Source organism: Tamandua tetradactyla, chromosome 22, assembly GCF_023851605.1.
Source record: "Tamandua tetradactyla isolate mTamTet1 chromosome 22, mTamTet1.pri, whole genome shotgun sequence".
Classification (NCBI taxonomy): Eukaryota; Metazoa; Chordata; class Mammalia; order Pilosa; family Myrmecophagidae; genus Tamandua; species Tamandua tetradactyla.
The window spans coordinates 47,888,984-47,912,661 of NC_135348.1; the positions used below are offsets into that span (position 1 = coordinate 47,888,984).

A 23,678-nucleotide genomic window follows, 5' to 3' on the forward strand; every position below is an offset into this window, starting at 1 on the left:
AGTTGGTCTTTTTGGATTTTGGCAACAACATATTCCTCATTTGGGTGTGCTACTCCCGCCCATTTATTGAGTGACCAAAAAAGCTGCTAATTTTGAGTGGGGACCTGAACAAGAGGAGGCTCTGCGACAGGTCCAGGCTTCTGTGCAAGCTGCTCTGCCACTTGGGCCATATGATCCAGCAGATCCAATGGTGCTGGAAGTGTCAGTGGCAAATAGAGATGCTGTCTGGAGCCTTTGGCAGGCCCCTATAGGAGAATCACAATGCAGACCCTTAGGATTTTGGAGCAAAGCCTTACCATCTGCTGCAGATAACTACTCTCCTTTTGAGAAACAGCTTTTGGCCTGCTACTGGGCCTTAGTAGAGACTGAATGCTTAACCATGGGCCACCAAGTTACCATGAGACCTGAGTTGCCTATCATGAGTTGGGTGTTGTCTGACCTACCAAGCCATAAAGTTGGGTGTGCACAGCAGCACTCTATTGTAAAATGGAAATGGTATATATGAGATAGAGCCAGAGCAGGTCCTGAAGGCACAAGTAAGTTACATGAAGAAGTGGCACAAATGCCCATGGTTTCCATTCCTGCTGCCACATTACCTTCTCTTTCCCAGACCAGAGCTATGGCCTCTTAGGGAGTTCCTTACAGTGAATTGACTGAGGAAGAGAAAACTCGGGCCTGGTTTACAGATGGTTCAGCACGATATGCAGGTACCACCCAAAAGTGGACAGCTGCAGCATTACAACCCCTTTCTGGGGTGTCCTTGAAGAACAGTGGTGAGGGGACATTCTCCCAGTGGGCAGAACTTTGAGTGGTGCACCTGGTTGTTCATTTTTCTTGGAAGGAAAACTGGCCAGAGGTGCGTTTATATACTGACTCATGGGCTGTCGCTAATGGTTTGGCTGGATGGTCAGGGGCTTGGAAAGACCATAATTGGAAAATTGGTGACAAAGAGGTCTGGGGAAGAAGTATGTGGATAGACCTTTCTGAGTGGGCTAAAAACATGAAGATATTTATGTCCCATGTGAATGCACATCAGAGGGTGACTTCAGCAGAGGAAGATTTTAATAATCAAGTGGATAAGATGACCCATTCTGTGGATACCAGTCAGCCTCTTTCCCCAGAAACTCCTGTCATTGCCCAATGGGCTCATGAACAAAGTGGTCATGGTGGTAGGGATGGAGGTTATGCATGGGCTCAGCAACATGGACTTCCACTGACCAAGGCTGACCTGGCTACAGCCACTGCTGAGTGCCCAATCTGCCAGCAGCAGAGACCCACACTCAGCCCCCGATATGGCACCATTCCCTGAGGTGACCAGCCGGCTACATGGTGGCAGGTTGATTACATTGGACCACTCCCTTCATGGAAGGGGCAGCGATTTGTTCTAACTGGAATAGACACATACTCTGGATATGGGTTTGCTTTCCCTGCACGCAATGCTTCTGCCAAAATTACCCTCCGTGGGCTTACAGAATGCCTTATCCACTGTCATGGTATTCCACATAGCATTGCTTCGGATCAAGGATCACACTTCATAGCAAATGAAGTGCGGGAATGGGCACATGCTCATGGAATTCTCTGGTCTTACCATGTTCCCCATCATCCAGTAGCAGCTGGATTGATAGAATGGTGGAATGGCCTTTTGAAAACTCAATTATGGTGCCAACTAGGTGGCAAAAACGTGAAAATCTGGGGTAATGTTCTCCAGGAAGCTGTGTATGCTCTGAATCAGCGTCCACTGTATGGTGCTGTTTCTCCCATAGCCAGGATCCATGGGTCCAGGAACCAAGGGGTGGAAATGGGTGTGGTGCCACTCACTATTACTCCTAGTGATCCACTAGGAAAATTTTTGCTTCCTGTCCCTGCTACCCTGAGTTCTGCTGGTCTACAGGTTTTAGTTCCAAAACGGGGTGTGCTTCCTCCAGGAGAAACAACAATGATACCACTGAACTGGAAGTTAAGATTGCCACCTGGTCACTTTGGGCTACTTATGCCTCTGGATCAACACGCCAAGAAGGGGATTACATTATTGTCTGGGGTAATTGACCCTGACTATCAGAAGAAAGTAGGACTGCAACTACATAATGGAGGTAAAGAAGAGTTTTCTTGGAATATAGGAGATCCCCTGGGGCGTCTATTAGTACTACCATGCCCTGTGATTAAAATCAATGGAAAAATGCAACAACACAATCCAGCCAGGACTACTAATGGCTCTGAAACTTCAGGAATGAAGGTTTGGGTCACCCCACCAGGCAAAGAACCACGGCCAGCTGAAGTGCTTGCTGAGGGGAAAGGGAACATGGAATGGGTAGTGGAAGAAGGTAGTGATAAATATGAACTTCAACCACGTGATCAGTTACAGAAATGAGGACTGTAATGCTGTTTTGTTCATGTTATACTATTTAAGTTGTAAGATATCAAGTTTAAGAATGAATGTTGCCTAAGGATTTGCACCCTATTCTGCAGAGATTTAATGTGTTTCCAGTTATATGCAGGACATTTGAGTATTGTCAGGTAAAAGAAAAAAAATGTATGCTTATTTGTTTTCATTTGGAAATTAAGTATGGTCTAAGGTGATATATATATAGGTGCCAAGTTGACAAGGGGTGGACTGTCATGGTTAGGGACAGGTGTCAACTTGGCCAAGTTGTGGTACCTGTTTATCTGATTGGGCAAGCGCTGGCCTGTCTGTTGCAATGAGGACATTTCATAGGATTAGATCATGATCATGTCAGCTACATCCACATCTGATTCCATTTGTAATCAGCCAAAGGGGAGTGTCTTCTGCAATTAGTGATGCTAAATCTAATCATGGGAAGCCTTTTAAGGAGGACTCAGAGGAGACAGGCTCTCTTCCTGCTTTGGCTGATGAGCCTCTCCTGTGGAGTTCATCCAGGCCATCAATCGGAGTCATCGGCTTCGCAGCCTGCCCTGTGGATTTTGGACTCTGCCTTCCTATGGTCACGTGAGACACTTTTATAAATTTTATATTTGTAAGTGTTCCCTGTTGATGCTGTTTCTCTAGAGAGCCCTAACTAATACACCGCCAGAGCACTGGGTCCCCCTGACCTTCGCGTGAGAGGTCACCGCCAGAGCACTGGGTCCCCCTGACCTTCGCGTGAGAGGTCACCGCCAGAGCACTGGGTCCCCCTGACCTTCGCGTGAGAGGTCACCGCCAGAGCACTGGATCCCCCTGACCTTCGTGTGAGAGGTCAGCGCCAGAGCACTGCGTCCCCCGACCTTCGCATGAGAGGTCACCACCAGAGCACTGGGTCCCTCTTACCTTCGCGTGAGTGGTCATCGCCAGAACACACGCTCCCCAAGCAGTGAACACACAGCCGCACATGCGGGTGTTCTGCACAGGAAGCCCATTGGAGACTCAGCGTCTGAGGTTTTACCCAGGGCTTATAGACACTCTCCGCCTCACATGTGCTGAGTTCCAGACTCCCAGAAGGAAAGCAGGTGTCCAGCGTAAGCTGTATTATTTGCCCACTGAAGGACCTTGCTTGTTAACTGGGAACGCTTTTAGAGCTAAGTTCTAAATCCTAGCCACAGCAGTCTCAGGCCTGCCTTATTTCCTCTTTTCTGCACCCTTTCTCTAGTAGAAGCTTTTCATAATGCAATCTTCTCTGCTCCACATTTGCTTTTCACTTTGATCTATCCTCGGGACTCTGCACAGTACTTTATACAGGTGTATACTGAATGTTTTTGGATTGGATGAAGTTGATATGTGTGCCAACTTTATAATAATCAGTACATTGCTTTGTGACTTTTGCTGTTGTTTTATTTTGCAATTTGTTTTCTGTTTCCTGACGATGTTACTTGAATAAAGGGACTATGCTCTAAAATTCCATTTGTAGATTTTCATAGTGTATTTTCATAGCCAATAGAGAATTGCACAGTGTATATTGTTCAATAAAAGCTGTTTACTGATGAGAGATGTTCCTTTTAGAATTCTCAGCACAGAATCAAGATCGTTGGATGATTCTGGAAAGGAAAAGTATAATCCTTAGTGACTGCAAGTTATTCAGTTGCTTTAGATGCATTTGTTTAATGCAATAATAATACCTTTTTTTCTGTATTGTCAAACATTTTAAAGGTGTGAATGGAGTACAATTAGATATAAAAGAATTGGGTGGATTCAATTTTAATTACTATAGAAAAATATGCATTAGGAAAACTCTAAAACAGTGAGTAAAGCAGATTGAATCAATGGAAAAGGGGGCAATTTTTCATTTTTTGGCCCTGCAGACTCCATATAGTTCTTTTTGTTTTTCAGTATTTATGTAATCATTGCACAGAAGTTTTCAGATAAAAAGCATCTTCTTTTTTAAAATCCTATCAAAGCTATGTTCTCTGGATCTTGGAAATTATTTTATTTTACACGACCAACTCTTTCAAATGATTTCATATCTGATGATTAGAATTTTGCTACCCCAATTGTTTATTATCATTTGACATATTTTGGATTCCCTTTTAATAAGCCACAAGGAAAATTTGCAAAGGCCAGCTACAAAGCTGGAAGTCTGTACATGTCTCAAATCTTTATTAAAAAAAATCAGGCATAACCAAAATATGGTTTATATGTACAAAGGAATATTATTCAGTCATAAAATAGAATGAAGTTCTGATATATGCTGTGCTGATTTGAAAGGAAATATGCCCCCTAAGAAAAGCCATGTTTTGATATAAATCCCATTTTTTAAGGTAGAATAATCTCTATTCAATACTGTATATTTGAAACTGTAATGAGATCATCTCCCTGGTTGATGTGATTTAGTTAAGAATGGTTGTTAAACTGGATTAGGGGATGACATGTCTCCACCCATTTGAGTGGGTGTTGATTAGTTTCTGAAGTCCTATAAAAGAAGAAACATTTTGGAGAATGAGAGATTCAGAGAGATTCAGAGAGAGTAGAGAATGCTGCAGCACTACAAAGCAGAGTCCATGAGCCAGTGACCTTTGGAGATGAAGAAGGAAAACGCTTCCCAGGGAGCTTCATGAAACCAGAAGCCAGGAGAGAAAGCTAGCAGATGATGCTGTGCTCACCATGTGCCCTTCCAGCTGAGAGAGAAACCCTAAACTTCATCAGCCTTCTTGAACCAAGGTATCTTTCCCTGGATGCCTTTGATTGGACATTTCTATAGACTTGTTTTAATTGGGACATTTTCTCGGCCTTAGAACTGTAAACTAGCAACTCATTAAATTCCCCTTGTTAAAAGCCATTCCGTTTCTGGTATATTGCATTCCAGCAGCTAGCAAACTAGAACAGATTTTGGTACCAGGAGTGGGGTGCTGCTGCTGTGGTTTGCAGATACCAAACATGTTGGAATGCCTTTTTAAATGGATAAGGGGAAGATTCTGGAGGAGTTGTGAGAAGCTTGATAGAGAAGGCCTAGAATGCTTTGGAGAGACTGTTGGTAGAAATGTGGACTCTAAAGATGCCTCTGATGAGGACTTAGACAGAAATGAGGCACGTGTTATTGCAGACTGGAAAGAAGGTGATCCTTGTTTTAAAATGGCAGATAATCTGGCAAAATTGACTAGTGGCTTTGGCTTGAAGGCAGAATTTAAAAGCCATGAACTTGGATATTTAGCAGAAGAGATCTCCAAATTAAATATGGAAAGTGCAGCCTGATTTCTTCTTGCAGCTTATAGTGAAATGCGACAGGAGAGAGATAAGCTGAAAAGTGAACTCTTGGGTACAAAGAAACCAGAAATTGATGTCCTAGAAAATTCTGGGCTTCCCGGAGAGGAGATCCCAGAGAATAGAACCCCATGTGAGGATTTAACCAAATGTGAAACCAGTCAGACGTTTCAGAGAAAGCCAGGATCGGACATAGAGTTATCCAGGAAAGATTTGTGGAAACTCCTTATGTCTGATGGGCATGATCCAAGGCGACTGCATAGAAAGCCAACGAGAGTGCTGTGGGACGTGCATAAACAGAGCCACTGCCAGTCTGGACTGAGAGGTTCAGAGAAGGGACACATTGGAGGAAAAATAACTTCAGAGGCAAAACCGTGGAGGCTGAGGTCTGAAGTCAAGAAGCCTCGGGCCAGGAGAGTGGACCCACCCAAGCCCGTGAAGAGGGTGAGTTTGTCCCAAAGGCAGAGAATGGGCCTTCCACCTCATTGCAGTGGAAGAGTCATGCCGCCTCAGGCCTTGGAGAGGGTGAAGCACGTTTCTTGGGGTTTGGGGAGAGCCTGGCTGCCACCACATGGAGGGGTTGAGCGTGTACCCCGGAGATGGCAGAGAGCCTGGATGCAGCCCTGATGCTTGGAGAGGGTGGAGCCTAGAGAAGGGTGGTCTCCCCAATATCCCCCAAGGTTGCATTCAGAGAGAGGCAGGTGTAGGCATTTGGAAAGGGTGGAACTGCCACTTTCTAAAGCCCTGAGGATAAATGAGTCTCAGACTTTGAAATCTAATGGACTTTGCCCTGCAGGTTTTCAAAACTGTATGTGTCCGGTGACCCCTGTGTTCCTTCCTCCCTATGGAAATGTGTCTATGTATCCTGTGAATGTGCCTTCTTTGTATGTTGGCAGCAAATAACTTGTTATGAGTTTTCAAAGGTCCAGAGCAAATGGACAGAATTTTGCCTTAGGACAGACCATGCCTGTAACTGACTTGATGAGATTTTATACTGTCTCTAATTTTGTACTTCATTGTATTGCTACTGATAGGTTTAAGGATTTCTGATATTGTTATGAAATTAATGTATTTTGTATATGGGAAAAACATGTCTTTTTTAGGGGCCAGAGGGTGGAATGTTCTGGTTTGAAAGGAAGTATGCCCCCTAAGAAAAGCCATGTTTTAATATCAATCCCATTTCTTAAAGGTAGAATAATCCCTATTCAATACTGTATATTTGAAACTGTAATGAGATCATCTCCCTGGTTGATGTGATTTAGTTAAGAATGGTTGTTAAACTGGATTAGGGGATGACATGTCTCCACCCATTTGAGTGGGTGTTGATTAGTTTCTGAAGTCCTATAAAAGAGGAAACATTTTGGAGAATGAGAGATTCAGAGAGATTCAGAGAGAGCAGAGAATGCTGCAGCACTACGAAGCAGAGAGTCCACGAGCCAGTGACCTTTGGAGATGAAGGGAAACGCCTCCCAGGGAGCTTCATGAAATCAGAAGCCAGATGAGAAAGCTAGCAGATGATGCTGTGTTCACCATGTGCCCTTCCAGCTGAGAGAGAAACCCTGAACTTCATCAGCCTTCTTGAACCAAGGTATCTTTCCTTGGATGCCTTTGATTGGACATTTCTATAGACTTGTTTTAATTGGGACATTTTCTCGGCCTCAGAACTGTAAACTAGCAACTCATTAAATTCCCCTTGTTAAAAGCCATTCTGTTTCTGGTATATTGCATTCCAGCAGCTAGCAAACTAGAACATATGCATATACATCTATGAACCTTGAAAGCATATGGTAGTGAAAGAGCACATATTGTATGATTTCACTTACATGAAATATCTAGAATAAACATTCACAGAGACAGAAGCTACAGAAAGTAGATTAGAGGTTTACCAGGGGTTGGTGGGGAGAGGTTTGAGGAGTTGTTGCTTAAAGGGGACAGAATTTCAGTTTTGAATGAGAAAGTTTGGTGATGGATGGTACTGATGATAACACACTGTACATGTAATTAATGCCACTGACTTTTATATTTAAAAATGGTTAAGATGATAAAGTTTATATCATATGTTTTCACAATTAAAAAAATGGACAATACTATAGGGTCATCAAATTTTAACCAGGTTTAAAGTTTTGTTCATCATTGTTGCTGGATCTTATGGATGCTGCCAAACTACTGAAATGCATGCTGACTTTATTAATGGGGTTTTCTAATTTTCTGGTGAAATCTGATTTCCAATACAAAAATCAGAAAGTTAACACGAATCTACTAAGCAGCCAAGAAAGATCCCACAGAGTTTATTCCCATGTGAAGGCCATACACACGCTTTACAGAAAACCATGAAACAAGCGGGCTTGGTAAGCTAATGTCAGTGGAGATCACACTGTTCTTTTCTTTCTGCTTTAGTCTTTATGTGATTACAAAGTTGTCTGTTCAAAAGTGTCACTGAAATCTGAGTATCTTAATGTTTTGCAAAACTATAGAAAGGGTATATATACTATTAAGCCTCTCATAAATTTACAATGAAAAAGAAGATGAACTTTGGGTTTGTCAGTTATTTCTTCTTTTAAAAATGTAGCCTAATTTTATAAGTACTTTCACAGGCAAGATCTGGCAGTACTTTTAAATGTTTTGCATTTAATCTCTCATTACCTCCCAAATAATATTTTTGAATTTTAAAGAAAATAAAGGCTGTGTCAATTGAGACACATTCTCTGAAATGTTAATGTCTTTATTGAGACCCTATCAAATGTAAGGGTTTCATCTCTGAGTGGTCAGTTGCCCGAGTACAAGATTTGCTTGGAGACACAAACCTGACCACGTTTCTCGGTTAAACTTGCCTTTGTGTCTTTGAAGATGTGGTAGTTAGATTCAGTTGTCAGCTTGGCCAGGTGAAGGCACCTAGTTCTGTTGCTGTGGACATGAGCCAATGGTACCTGAACCTCATCTGTTGCTGATTACATCTGCAGTAAATGATGTTTGACTTCATTGGCTGGTGCTTAAATAAGAGAGCTCGGCGTAGCACAGCCCAAGCAGCTCCGCATACCTCATCTCAGCACTTGCAGTTCAGCCCAGGCCTTTGGAGATGCAGAGAGGAATCACCCCAGGGAAAGTTGTTGGAACCCAGAGGCCTGGAGAGAAGGCCAGCAGAGACCATCCTGTGCCTTCCATGTAAGAAAGAACCTCTGTTGAAAGTTAGCCGCCTTTCCTCTGAAGAACTAATGAAATATATCTGCTTTTATTAAAAGCCAATCCATCTCTGGTGTGTTGCATTCCGGCAGCTAGCAAAGTAGGAAAGAAGGTAACAGAACTTTCTTTAATACAGGTTAATTGGTTATGAAGACAGCCTAAGCTAGGTGGTGAGAGGTGGCTAGCATAAAGACCTCTCTGATGGTAAGCTGCTTCAATAGAAGTACTGCTCCGATTACTGGTAGTAAAAGTCCTTACGTGCTGGTCATTCTGTTCCATGCCACAGGGCCTGGACTGGCTGGTGCGGATGTGTGGAGAGCAGGCCCCTCAGGCTAGTGGACGGGAGCCCATGATGCAGGAAGGAGTGCTGGGCTCAGAGAACAGAGAACTAGGCTGGTGTCCTGCACTCAGGAATTTGAACAGCTGTATGTGGAAGAGACACACTCTGAGGGTGGACTGGAGCTGGTGACAATCAGTCCCAAAGCGACAAGTCTTGGTCAGTTGTGGGGAGGGGTCACAACCTCTTGAGGGCATCTCTCCCTTCTTTAGAGTCCTTCAAATGAGGCTATCTGAATATTTATTTATTGCCGATGTTTGGCCCTAGAAAAAGCTGACATGGCAGAAGAATGGGATGTGTGAGTGTGTGTGTCTGCACGCGCACTCTCTCAGCTGTGCCATTAAAGCAGAGTGCTTGTCTTTAAAATATGTCTTCTGGCCATCGGGAACCTCAGTTTGCTGATATTCTTTAGGGGAGTAAAATGTCCAGTAGTGTATAAAGTGCTGCATGTGTCTTATCGCACGTGATGCTTGCACAGTTTCTGTGAGGTGGCAGGGCACAGGCGGTCACCCCGTTGCAGAGTTCAGGAGACTGAGGCTGAGCAGGAGGCAATAACCTGCCACCCAGAGACCGGCAGAGCCGTGGTGACACATGGCCTCTTGCTTCCTAATCCAGTATTTTACCACTCCAGAACATTCTTCGGAGATTCCTTACAGCTGGAGATATTAGGGCCCTAAATATTTATAGCAAAAAGGAGACTTTATTTCCCTCATCAGTCCTTTTAAGTAAATTATCCACCATGTGTATTATATTCAGACTGATGTTCGGGAAAGACACTGTGGTCTGTAATAGCCTTGGGTTTTTTCTCGGTAATCCATGGGTCGGATTATCAGGCAGGACCCTTGGAGCAGAGGAGCTGTGGGACTGCTTTGAGGCAGATGAGCTGCAGCGATGTGTGCGTGTGTTTATAAGCACCAAAACCAGCAGTAATTTTAGATGAAAGCCTTTAGAAACAAACAAAAAACCCAGGCCCTTTGCTTGGAAATTATGAATCACAACCGTTTCCTAGTGGAGACCCTTGCTCGTCTCTGAAAGTGTCTCTCTCTTTGGCATGAATCTGGCAAACGTGTGCTGTCAGGATTGCTCACTCTACCACACCATACTTGCTTTTTTTGCGTGCTTTTTTGCTGTAGTCTAACAAAACTGACGGTATGGCATGTGTGCTTACTTCAGTTGAAAACAATTGCAGAAAGAATGCCTGTAATTTAAAAACAAAAATATGATGACATTTCTACTCCAAAGACATCCATACTCTAATAAATCTTAATGCTTAAAACCACATTCTTGGGCGGGCCGCGGTGGCTCAGCGGGCAAAGTGCTTGCCTGCTATGCCGGAGGACCTCGGTTCGATTCCCGGCCCCAGCCCATGTAACGAAAGCGGAGAAACAAAATACAAGAAAATGTTTAAAAGATGTTTCCCTTTCTTCCTCTCTTCCTTCCTTCTCTCTGTCTTTCCTTTAAAAAAAAAAAAAAAAAAAAACCACATTCTTTAGAAAGGAAAACATATTTTCTTTAATAAATAAATCATATAACATTATGCGTTGTAACTTCTCATCAATGACATCTTGGCCTCCTTTTTGGAACTGCCTGTATTTTACTGCCATTGAATTTGACCACATGTTAAATAAAATTCGGTCTATTGGTTACATTTTACTGTGTCTGGGGACAAATCTGGCCCATTAGCTTTGCCCTTGGAACCTGACGGCATGTACATAGCAAGTGAAAAATTCCTTCGTCATTTGAAATGATTGAAGGAAAATAATACAGTAGCGTTGCAGATCCTTCTGTGAAAATTAACCATCCCAATAATAAATAAGCTTCTTTTCTTATTATTGTTGATCCACTTTATCCAAGAAAATATTTAAATTTAGAGAAGAAAGATTCGTATTGAATACTACTTATTTCCAGTTTTCTCTTTCATGTACATGTTAGGACTTTCTGTAACTGGACTGACTCTTTCTGTGGTTTCCTCTGTCTTTTTATGGGTGGGAGGACAAAATCAAATGTGATTACGTTAGATGCATTGCATTCGATACTGCTGACGTTTAGTCTGGAAAAGGTACGGCTCCCTGGCAGCAGCGACCAGCACAGTGTGTCCTGGCATTTGTAGAGGGACGTGGAGAGCACACTTCGCAGAGGCTGGGAGAGGCCACGCTCCATGCAGAGAGAATTCTGTTCGAATGCAGCGTGCGAAGTTACAGCATAAAGGTTTCCATTTCACAAAGGAGTTTCTCTCCTTTTCCACTCTAGCTAACCCTATTGGTAAAACTGGTGTAAGAAGCCTGTGCAAATCAAACAGACCATAGAAATGAGATGGTTTTTACTTCCCAATGAGAACGATGACTTTGTTAGAGACCCCAGGAATGAAGAGGGAGGTTCTAAGTAGAACTATAACCGATATGTTTCATTCCTATGAAAGAAGACGGCATTTGGAAAACTACTTTTGTGAGGGAAAAAATACTGTTTGACTGCAAAGTTTGCAAAGATGCTGGAACATGGCACACAGGAATTTTGAATTTTCTTTATTTGACTATAAAAATGTTCGGTTTATTACCTCAGGGCTTAATATCAAATTAAAACAGACAAATGGGGACTTTAATAGTAGCCATCTGTCTTGGGTTGTTTTGATTTGGTTTTGCTGTAAAGAGAAAGGATGGGTTAGATTATCTTTGGATGTCTCTTTCAGAAGATATTTCAGTGCAGAGAATGCTGTGGTTGGGGCGGGAAGACCAAAGTTAAGCAAGTAGGTGATGAAACCGGAGAGTGTAGGAGACAGATGGTGAAACGAAGGAAACTTCCAGCCCCTCGAACCTTGGGGAAAACAGGCAGCCAGCAAGGTCCGAGTGGGCACATAAGAGCCACGTGGGGTGGGATGAGAAAGGGGCGTCTGGAATAACACGGGCAGCAGCAGCTTTGATCATGAACAGGCTATTTCAAAGTGAGTGTGGAGAACACAGAGCATGGTGCTCCTTTCTGTCTGCGTGGGCAGCACCGGGAATGGAACCGGGTCTCTAGCGTGGCAGGCGGGAACTCCGCCGGCTGAGCCCCGTGGCTGCCCATGGGCTGCCTTTAGCGGTGCTGTTTTCAGAACGTAAGGACTGGGGAAGCAGTGTGTGAACTCAGGTGGATTGAAAGAGGCACGTTTCAGAAGGACTTTATATAAATATAGAGTTAAAGTGTGCATTTTTCTTAAGCCCGAGAGTCGTGTGAGGAGGGCAGCCCACAGCCGCTGCACGCTGGTGGCCTGGAAAGGACGATGAGTTACTCATACTGACTCATGGGGCATAGCTGGAGCCACGGGCCTGGGAAAAAGCTGAAATGCATAAAGAACAAACAATACCCCCGGTAAACATTCAAACGTGCCTTACTGTAATAAGCCGCAGAGAAATCTCTGCCTGTTTCACGTCTTTGAAGGAGGAATTCCAAATGTCAAACACATCTGATGTACATTCTGTTTCAAACTCGGTAACACATGGGTGATGACGAAGGTCCGTAAAGTGATTCTTGTAAGGAGGGCCACACTCCCGAACCCGAAGGAGATTCATGCTCCTGAACTGGAAGGAGATTCGTGCTCCTGAACCGGAAGGAGATTCGTGCTCCTGAACCGGAAGGAGATTCGTGCTCCTGAACCGGAAGGAGATTCATGCTCCTGAACCAGAAGGAAGGCCGTGCTCCGGAACCGGAAGGAGGGCCGCGCTCTGGAACCTGAAGGAGGGTCGTGCTCCCGAACCCAAAGGAGATTCATGCTCCTGAAGCAAAAGGAGACTCGCACTCCGGAACCGGAAGGAGGGCAGTGCTCCGGAACCCGAGCCAGGCCGTGGGCAAGCCCGGTGCCCTTTTCTTACGTGAAACTGGATTGTGGTGGAGGCTTGTCTGTTTCGCATGGGCAGCCCCGGGAATCGAGCCCGGGTCTCCGGCATGGCAGGTGAGAACTCTGCCTGCTGAGCCGCTGCAGCCCGCTCTGTTGTGCATTTTAACAATAGTTGTAGATGTTAAACTTCAGTTTTCCTGAGAAGTATTTTTCTTTCAAGTGTTTGGTGGCATTGTTACCTGTTCTGCTTAATTTAGCTTTTTGTCCATGAGCATTTTGTTTCTTTTCCTCTGGAGGAATTGGGAAAGGAAAAGCCTTATCTTAACTATTTAAAATTATTTATTTATTCTACCTAAGGGAAGGTGAGCTGGTGACTTCTTGTGTAGACACGTGGGATGCCCTTTCTGTCCTAGAGTGACCCTGGGCATTTTGGGGATTACTCGCTGAGCAGCGAGCATTTGAGTCAAGGGGCGAGGAAGGAAGCCGGACAATTTTCAGGTGTCTCCCAAACCCAGATCTTCTGAGTGTGAATTAGTAATTTAGTGATGTGTTGCCGATTTCCATAGCTTCACTCCTAAGCATATGAAGTAAGATATGTGGTATTTGTAGTCTTGTTTCTCTTGTGTCAACTGCAGCATCGGAAACTCTCCGCAGCACACGTGGCGGACGTTGTGACAGTCTCTGGGCGCCGTGGCCGCCGTAGCTGGCTTCCCGGTCCGCAGGCCGGGGGACCTGCCTGGCCACCCTGTCTGGTCTGGGTGCCCACCGCTCTTTTGGCTGCTTCTCAGGTCACAGTACTGTGTCTTCTTACGTTTCCCTGAACATACCCAGTTTGTTTCCAGGTCAGGACCTTGCCTTTTACTTGCTGTTCCCTCTGCCTGGAACATTCTTTCCTCAGCGCCCCCGGCCCGTCCCTCCCTTCATTTGGAACTCTTCTCAGGTCATCTGGTCAGGAGGCCTTTGCCTACTCACTAAGCTCACAGAGCCCTCATCCCATCACTCTCTTTCCTCTTACTCTGCTTTAGTATTCTTCATAGCTTTTCTTTTTTTAACTTTTTAAAAATTATTTTTTATTGGTATATATTATACGTTCACATACAATGTAATCATGCAAAGTGTTAGGTCAGTGGTTCACGGTATCATCATACAGCTGCGCATTTATCATCACAATTGACTTTTTTCTTTTTTTGTGAAAAAGAACACATATACTAAAAAGCAATAAATTTCAAATCACATTATGATAATTAGTTGTAGAACACATTGCAGAGTTTGGTATGGGTTACAGTTCCACAATTTTAGGCTTTTACTTCTATCTGCTCTAAGATACTGGAGACTAAAAGAAATTTCAACATTTGTTAAACCCGACTTTCTCTGTATAACTCCACCATAACCTTTGATCTTTCTCTCACTCTTTAGGGTATTTGGGCTATGGCCATTCCAACTTTTTCATGTTGGAAGGATGGTTGATAATATAGGATAGGGGGATGGAACTAGTTGATGTTCTGGAGAGCTGGCCCCTCTGCATTTCAGAACTTATCTGGACCAGGGAGCCATCTGGAGTTTGTAGTTTCTGGAAAGTTACTCTAGTGCATGGAACCTTTGTGGAATCTTATATATTGCCCTAGGTGTTCTCTAGGATTGGCTGGAATGGTTTTGGTTCATAGCTTTTATTATATTCTGTATTACTTTTTTTATTTGTTTCTTTTAATTGCTGTTAGGTCAGGGAATTTGTCTGCTAAACTTTGATGAACTTCATCTGGCACTGAAAGGTTTCTAGTACCTTAAGCAGTACCTGGTACATGATTAGAGCTCAAGGAATATTTACTGAATGAGTCAATGATTATCTAAATTTATCATGAAAATACATACTTTATTGGATGGTTGCACTTTATTTTATGAAATAAAATTTTGAAAATCTGGAATTTTTTTTTCCCATCTCAAGTCTACAAAGCTAAATTATATATTTTTTATATTGCTGTAATTTGGATTTGGAGATGTGGAGTGCTAACTTCTCACTCACTCATTCTCTCTTCCCCTCTGCTGAATTCTAATTGAATGTAAATACGAAGTGATAGTTGAATGCGGATTGATGTAAATGCTTCATTAAAGCAGCCACCTGCCTAGCAACCTGCAATGCAGGGGTTTTGGCGAAGCTAGATTGGGAGTACCTTGGATTCAAATCCAGTGGGGCTACCTGCTCTTTTGACCCCAATTAGATAAAGGTATGTCTGGCCAGAGGGCTATGGCCAGGAGGTAGGAAGCAGGCTGCTCTCCTTGGCTGTCCTTGATCAGGCCAGGAAAAGACAAAATGGCCCTGTGTTCATTCTTCCAGGAGTAAAACATGAAATTTTGTCCAAACGGATGCCATTTTCCCACTGGTTAAATTAGCAAGTGCTGTTTAGATGGAGATGATTTGGTAAACAGGTGGCAAGAAATTGAAGTGAGAGTTTCAACCTGCTCCCCACCCCAACCTCCCTATGGGAACCAGGTGATGGACAACCCAGCAATACTACCCTCCTTTGTGGAAATGAAGGAGTAACATGGTAACAATTGTGGTACAATACAGATATTGAAATAAACCTCCAAAAAAAAATTTTGACTAGAAAAGAGCTATTAAGACAAGATGTTTCTGAGAGTTGATTGCACTTGTGAGTCATGTAGACATCTGCCAGAGGAAACTGCAGGCTCTGCTCGTTCGTGTGTTTAATTGAAGAATGAATATTCATCCAACATAGATATGACACTTCTCAATGAAAAGGTACACACTTACGAAGCATTCCTGTCCAGCCCTTATACGTTTACTGTGGCCAATCCCCACATCAAGTGTGAACTCAGCAGCCTTTTATGTTCCAGGTACGCGGGAGTGAGGGGGAAGTGCTGTACGTTTTGGATGCCACCAACCCGCGACACTCCAACTGGCTTCGCTTTGTCCACGAGGCGCCGTCTCAGGAGCAGAAGAACTTGGCTGCCATTCAAGTGAGCTTCTTTGCACTGTGCATGGAGGGGAACGCCTTACTCTATGACTGTGGTCCCTGTTTTCAGTTTATTTCTCAAGGGCCTGCTTCAGATAACAGTCGCAGGTTCAGAAAGCAGAAACCATCATTAGACGTGCAGGAGAGGGCAAGCTTGGTTGTAGGCTGCTGCCAGGCCCCGTCCTTGATGAGAGTGAGAATTCTTGAAGGGATGAGTTACTCAGTCTGATACTGTCCTTTGCAGATCTTACTTTCAAGTTCTTTTAATCCATTCAGCTAATGTTTGTCGATATCCATTTGGATTGCATTTGGCTTCTCGTACTAAACTCTGCCTTGTTACTGAAAGGGTTCTTGAAGGAAGTTTGGTTGGCATATTCTCTATGACTGGACTGTGTTTCGTAAAGGTGGGAACCATGTTTTATGAACTTAGGTAAATCCTTGGTAGAAATTAAGGTCAGAAGATAAAAAAAAATGAAATATTTTTAGGGGCTTTTATTAAACTCACCTGGCTGACCGTGATAATAAAGAAATGTTATATGCTGGCAGAAAATGGACTGATCACACCTGAAGTCCCAGCCTCTCAGATATTAAACTGCAGAAGAAGAAGAAAAGCTGTTTTTGACAAAAGCAAGAGGGGAAGGGAAAGGAACAAGGGAACTAACATTAGTTGAGTGTCTACCGTGTGTACTAGGCTAGAGGCTCCGTGGACATGATATCATTTATTCATAGAAACTCTGAGAGTTTAGTAATTTGCTGGGGGTTATGCTCAATTCTGAGTGTAAAATCAGCAATGGCAAGAGTAAAACGCACAAATTAAATTTTAGAATAACCAGAGTATAGACATCCTATTCCTTCACATCAGCTGGCCAGATTGTCTCAGTATGAGTTAGTATTGTATAATTAATGTGATTACAGTAGAAATAAATGAGAGATGTTTTCCGTGGGTAAATGAGAGAGGGTTCTTCCCAAAGGGCTGGGTTTGGATAGGAGCTCTCATCTCTCGGCAGCTGGAGAGATTCAAGCCACTTTTCAGATTGTTCACGACATGTGTTGATTCATCCACAAATTAAAACTGGCCTATTGTTTTTTACATGTAGATGTTTTATTTTTTGCAAGTATTCTAATATACTTGCAAAACTATGAATTCTAATTCTATTCATAGTTTCCTGAGAGAGACTCATCTCATAGGATCGTCCATTATATCATAATATTAACTTACAGACTCAGTTTAAGTGTTTCTTTATAAATGTTACAAATATCAAAATTGCCTTCAGAACCATGAAATGTACTTTAGTCAAATCCATTGTTTTGTCAGTTTTTTGAAATTGTTTGTACAGAATGTGATTCTTTTTAAAAATAGACTTTTATCTCCTTATGCATAAATAATGATTTTAAGTTTTCCCAGACTCCTTGAGTTGGAGAAATTTCTTCTTATTGGCTATCATTTTTGTAGCATTAGAGACTCTCCATTTGTCCAGATTTCCAAGGTTTTATGTGGTCAGCTTTGCCGTTTGACTCGGCTCACTTGGGTAGTTAAGAGTTCCCTTTAACTGTGCATTTTGCTTATAATGATCCCTTTAGATAATGGAAAACTGTGTCAACAAGTGTATATCTCCATATTTTACAATCCACATTTGATAATCTCTCCCCTGTTAAATTCATCACATCATAGGTACAAAAACTTCTCTATTCTAGTACCCGGGTTTTCTGTGACGTAGCACAGTTTTCATATTCATCAGTGCATCCGGTGCATACTCTTCTTTTTCTGTGTTGACAGTGTGTCTTTCCTTCAAAGAGTTTAGAAATCTAGAGAAGATGACAGTTGCAACTTTGGTATTCCAAGTTATTATTTGGATTAAGAAAGTGAGGTAGGTTGGGGTTGGAATAGGAATCATAAGCCAGTTGGAGCTCTGGAAAATTTCACATTTGAATTTAATTAGAATCTGAGGTCTGTGAGAGCCTTTTGGTGCAAAAATGACGACGATGGGTTTAATTCCTTTTCATACTGCTTTGCCTGCTCCTAACCTTGGGACTGCATGCACTGTTAATGTTTCTGGTCCTAGGACATAGTAGGGATATTTATTAGCTCCCTTGAGGTAGCGTCTTTCTTACATGAGCAGTAGCTGGAGTGGTGGATTTCTCAGGTTCAGGATTGCATTTGAGGGCGGTGCAGTGGTGGCACAGTGGCGGAGTTCTCGCCGGCCATGCCAGAGACCCGGGTTCACTTCCTGGAGCCTGCCCATGTTAAAAAAAAAAAATCACATCTGAGCAAAAGGCAGAGAGCAAACTATTCAGGTCAAATGGCCAGAAGCAATGTCAGCCCTCTGACTGGTGGCAGTCACCTCCTAAGGACTGCATTCCTGAAACATTGAGTTTGTAAGAAAAGATCATAATGTTTCTTGCATAACATTGCAAATCACTTGGATCCCTAATAGTGTCTGAAATTTGGGGTATTCAGGAAATTTTTAATTTGGGCTGTAGGTCCCAGGCGTGGAGAAAATGAGAAACATTTGTGGTTGTGTGGCTTACTTGGTAGAAAATGTCGATACTTAGTCCGGTTTTCTTGGACAAAGGATTAAAAATCTGAGGTCTGTTTTGGCAGAAGTTTGGAACTCTTTCTTGATTTTATTTCTAACTTTGCGATTTATTTTATTTTGGGAAATTTGCTTTGGAAATGCTGACTTATGTATCTGAATTATTGAAGAAGGATAGGAAGCAAACAGTTCTTCCCACATGCACACATTTTAGAGTAATTATTTGAGGTGTATGTTCAGAAGTTTGAAAAATATTTCCATCTAAAACTAAAAAATTCTAAATGAAAAAACATGGCTTAAACTGAGCCAAAGCAGTTCTTAAACTGTGTAAGAAATGGGTAATTCTTATTAAATATTAATTTTGTTGCAGTAAAGAAAATATACACACACACATACAGTATTTGAATAAAATATTGGCCTAATAAGTGTTTTGCATGCTTTTAAAAATTTCTGAAGTTTCAATAGAAAACTATTTGCGAGGTACAGAATTATTGCCATTTAGACTTGAAACTTTGAATTATTTGGAGATTTCAGAGATATGGTATTATATCTCATGTACAAGTATTTTGAATTATATTATTTTTTTCCTTTATTAGAGAATAACCAATAGGCTTACCAAACAATCATGCATAAAATTCAGGATTCCATTATATCCCCCTATTTTTAACATCTTGCACTGGTGTGGGATATTTGTTATAATTGATGAAAGTACATTTTTTACAATTGTATTATTAACTGTAGTTCATGGTTTAAACTTAGGGTTAACTATAGTATAATTCCATGGATTTAAAAAAAGTTATTCTCTTACCATATATATATGTGTGTGTGTGTGTATGTGTATATATATATATATATATATATATAATCTATCTATAAATCTATATGTGTATATATATAAAATCTAACATTCCCCTTTTTAATTACATTCACATATAAATTTCAGTGCTGCTAATTACATTCACAACATGTGCTACCATCACCACCATCCATTACCAAAACATTTCCATCATTCCAAGAAGGAATCCTGTAATTTTAAGCGTTAACTTCCCATTCCCTAACTAACCCCCGTATTCTAGATTTTGGCTATGAGTTTGCTTGTCCTGATTGTTTCAGGTCAGTGAGTACATGCAATGTTTGTTCTTTTATGTCTGGCTTATTTCACTCAGTGTGATGTCTTCAGGGCTCATCCATGTTGTCACATTTATCAGGACTTCATTCCTTTTCATGGCTGAATGATATTCTGTTATATGGATATACCATACTTTATTCATCCATTTGTCCGTTGATGGACAGGGATTGCTTCCATCTTTTGGCAGTTGTGGATAGTGCTTCTATGAACACAGACATGCACATATCTGTTTGAGTCCTGCTTTCGATTCTTTGAGGGGTATACCTAGTAGTGGGAAAGCCAGTCATTTGGTATTTCTGTACTTACCTTTCTGAGGAACTGCCAAACTCTCTCCCACAGCTGCTGGACCATTTTCCATTGCCGCCAGCAATGAGTGAGTGTTCCTCTTTCTCTGCATCCTCTCCACACAGGGGATTTTCCATTTTTACAAATAGCAGCCATCTAATTGTGAAGCGGTATCTCATTGGGCTTTTGATTTGCATTTCTCTGATGGCCAATGATGTTGGGCATCTTTTCATGCACTTTCTGTCATTTGTACATCTTTGGAGAAATGTCTGTTCAAGTCTTTTGTCCATTTTTTAATTGAATTGTTTGTCTTTTGGTTGTTGAGTGCTAAGGCATTTTAATACATTCTGTATATATGATTTGTAACTATTTTCTCCTGTTTTATAGATTGTCTTTTCACTTTCCTGATAGTGCCCTTTGACGTTTTTGCTGGTTTAAAACTGTTAGGTACCCCCTGAAAAACATGTTTTTCTAATCCAGTCTTGTGGGAGCAGACCTGTTATTTGGGTGGACCCTTTGATTAGGTTGTTTCCATGGAGATATGACCCACCAGTTATGGGTGGGGTCAGATTAGATTGTTTCCATGGGGATGTGACCAGCCCATTCAGGGTGGGTCTTAATCCTTTTACTGGAGCCCCCTATGAAGAGAATAAAAGGCAGAAAACATGGGGCTCAGGACCGACACAGAGAGCAGAGAGAAGAAACCAAGTGAAGGAAGCAGGCTGAGAGCAGTGCAGCCCAGGAGCAACCAGCCGATGGTGACTTCTCGTGTCTCAGAGAACCTGGATGCCAGCTTTCCTCCAAGAGTATCATCTCGGGAATGCCTTAATTTGGACATTTTCATGGCCTTAGAAATGTTAATTTGCAACCTAATAAATCCTCTTTGTGAAAGCCAATCCATTTCTGACATATTGCATTCCAGCAGCTTTAGCAAACTGGAACAGTGTTGGTGCGTTCTTTTAATTTGCAGATTCCACACTAGGCAGTAGAACCAGAGGGGGCAGGAACTACAGAAATACGAATGAGAAAGACACCGTTTATGGTTCTGTGTAGATAAGTCCATCCTTCCAGGGTGGACAAGGATCCCTTCTCTCATCAGCTATGCAGCAGGACCCCTGGGCCATATTCTTTGGAGAGATATCTGTTCAGGTCTTTTGCTCATTTTTAAATTAGGCTTTTTGTCATTGTGTTGTTAAATGGAAGGATTTCTTTACATATTCTAGATATTAAACCTTTATAGGACATGTATATGACAATTTTTTTCTCCCATTTTGTAGGTTGTTCATTTACCTTCATAGTAAAAGTCCTTTGAGGCACAGAAGTTTTAATTTTGATTTGTTCCTATTCATCTAGTTTTGTTGTTGCTGTTGCTGCTTATGCTTTGGGTGTAAAGTCTGAGAAACCGAGTCTGACACAAGGCCCTGGAGATACTTCCTTACGGTTTCTTTGGCGACTTTGATAGGTTTGGCTCTCATATTTAGTTCTTTGATCCATTTTGAGTTGATTTTTATGTAAGATGTGAGGTAGGGATCCCCCTTCCTTTTTTCTTTTTTGGCGGATGGACGTCCAGTTTACCCAGTACCATTTGTTGAAGATTTTTCTTTCCAGTTCAGTGGCGTCTTTGCTACCTTGTCAAATATCAGTTGGCCATAAATATCAGGGTTGATTTCTGAGCTCTCAATTCTATTCCATTGGTATATATGTCTGTGTTTGTGCCAGTATCACGCTGTTTTGACTACCATGGTTTTATAATAAGTTTTAAGGTCAGGAAGTCCAAGACCTCTAACTTCATTCTTCTTTTTCAAGATTGATTTAGCCCTTTAGAGCCCTTTACTCTTTCATATAAATTTGATGATTGGTTTTCCCATTTTTGCAAAGAAGGTTGTTGGAATTTTTATTGGGATTGCATTGAATCTATAAATTACTTTGGGTGAGACTGACATGTTAATGATATTTAGGTATTTAGTTTTCCAATCCATGAACATGGAAGGTCCTTCCATGTATTTGGGTTTTCTTTGAATTCTTTTAGCAATGTTTTATGGTTTTCTTTGTACAAGTCATTTACTTTCTTGGTTAGATGTATTCCTTGATATTGGATTCTTTCAGTTGCTATTATAAATGGAATTTTCTTCTTGATTTCTTCTGAGTGTTCATTGCTTCTGTATAGAAACACTACTGATTTTTGCATGTTGATCTTGTACCCTGTCGCGTTGCTGAATTCATTTATTAGATCTGATAGCTTTGGTGATCTTTTAGGACATTCTATATATATGATCATGCCATCTGCAAATGGGGAAAGTTTCATTTCTTCCTTTCTAATATGGATGCTCAGGCAAGGACTTCCAGTGTAATTCTGTGTAACAGTGGAGACAGTGGGCACCCTTGTCTTTTCCTGATCTTAAAGGGAGAGGTTTCAGTCCTTCACCACTAAGTATGATGTTATATATGAGCACTTCATATATGCCTTTCATTGTTTTGAGGACGTTTCCTTCTGCTCCTGGTGTTCTAAATGTTTTTATCAAAAAGTGATGCTGGATTTTATCAAGTGTCTTTTTTGCATCAATTGAGATGATCTTGTACTTTCTTCTCTTCGTTGTGTTAATGTGGTATTTTACATTAATTGATTTTTTTTATGTTGAACCAACCTTGCATGCCAGGGATAAATCCCACTTGATCATGATATATACATTTAAAATTTTTTTTTCCTCTTAATTTGAGAAGTTGTGAGTTTATAAAACAATCATACATAAAGTACAGGTTTACTGGTTTGAAACTATTGTGTACCCCCAGAAAAGCCATGTTTTTAACCCTAATTTGGTATTTCTGGGTGGGATCTTTTGTTTAAGTTGTTTCCATGGAGAAGTGACCCACCCAATTGTGGGTGGAGCCTTTTGATTAGATAGTTTCCATGGAGAAGTGTCTCTGCTCCTTCAAGGTGGGGTTGCTTACTGGAGCCCTTTAAGAGGGAACCATTTTCAAAAGTGCTAGAGAGCCCACTCAGCCAGAGACCTTTGGGTTTGCAGAAGAAAAGCCCTTGGGAAACATTATAAAATGAAGAAGGAAAGCTAGCAGCTGTGGCCATGTGCCTTCCCAGCTGAGAGAGGTGTTCTGGACAGCATCAGCCTTTCTTGAGTGAAGGTAAACTCTGTTGGTGCCTCAATTTAGACATTTTCATGGCTTAGAACTGTAAGCTTGCAACTTAAATAAATTCATTTTTAAAAAGCCATTTCATTTCTGATGTATTGCATTCTGGCAACTTTAGCAAACTAATACAACAGGATTTCTGTACACCACTCCACCACCATCACCTTGCATTGGTGTGGAACATTTCTTCTTTTAATGATCACAATTTTTAAAATAAATTGTACCATTTTTTAACAGTAGTTACCTTGTTACAATTGATGGATGATCACTGAAATAGTTTTATCTGTTGTGCATTATTTATATAGGCTTTTCTCCCTATATACAGCCCTGTCATTACCACTTTTTAGCAGTCTCATATATTTGTTATAATTCTTGAAAAAACATTCTTATAGTTGTACTGTTAACTATAGTACATCATCAACAGTAGGACTCATTGGGTCACACAGTTCTATGCTTTATCTTTTAAGTTTTATTCTGGTAATAGATGCATCCTAAAGTTTCCTCATTTAATAACCTCCACATATACAATTTGGTGCTGTTGGCCACACTCACAATAATGTGCTACCATCACCACTGTCCATTTCCAAAGTTTTACGGTAGCCTAAACAGAAATTCCGTATGAGATAAGCAGCAACTCCA

General features: G+C 41.6%; 1 protein-coding gene across 6 annotated transcripts in view; it reads left to right on the forward strand.

Annotated features, from left to right (window-relative positions):
• Positions 1–23,678, forward strand: part of PRDM5 (PR/SET domain 5) — a 274,545-nt gene that overhangs the window by 67,587 nt on the left and 183,280 nt on the right. For 4 of the 6 annotated variants that reach the window (XM_077140176.1, XM_077140171.1, XM_077140174.1 and 1 more), the window contains exon 3: positions 15,829–15,951. The exons of 1 other annotated variant lie outside the window; for it this stretch is intronic. In XM_077140176.1, the coding sequence (XP_076996291.1) occupies positions 15,829–15,951 (123 nt within the window). Of the gene's footprint in view, positions 1–14,325; positions 15,734–15,828; positions 15,952–23,678 lie in introns of those variants that run through there. One more of the 6 variants, XM_077140173.1, reaches the window with a different exon arrangement.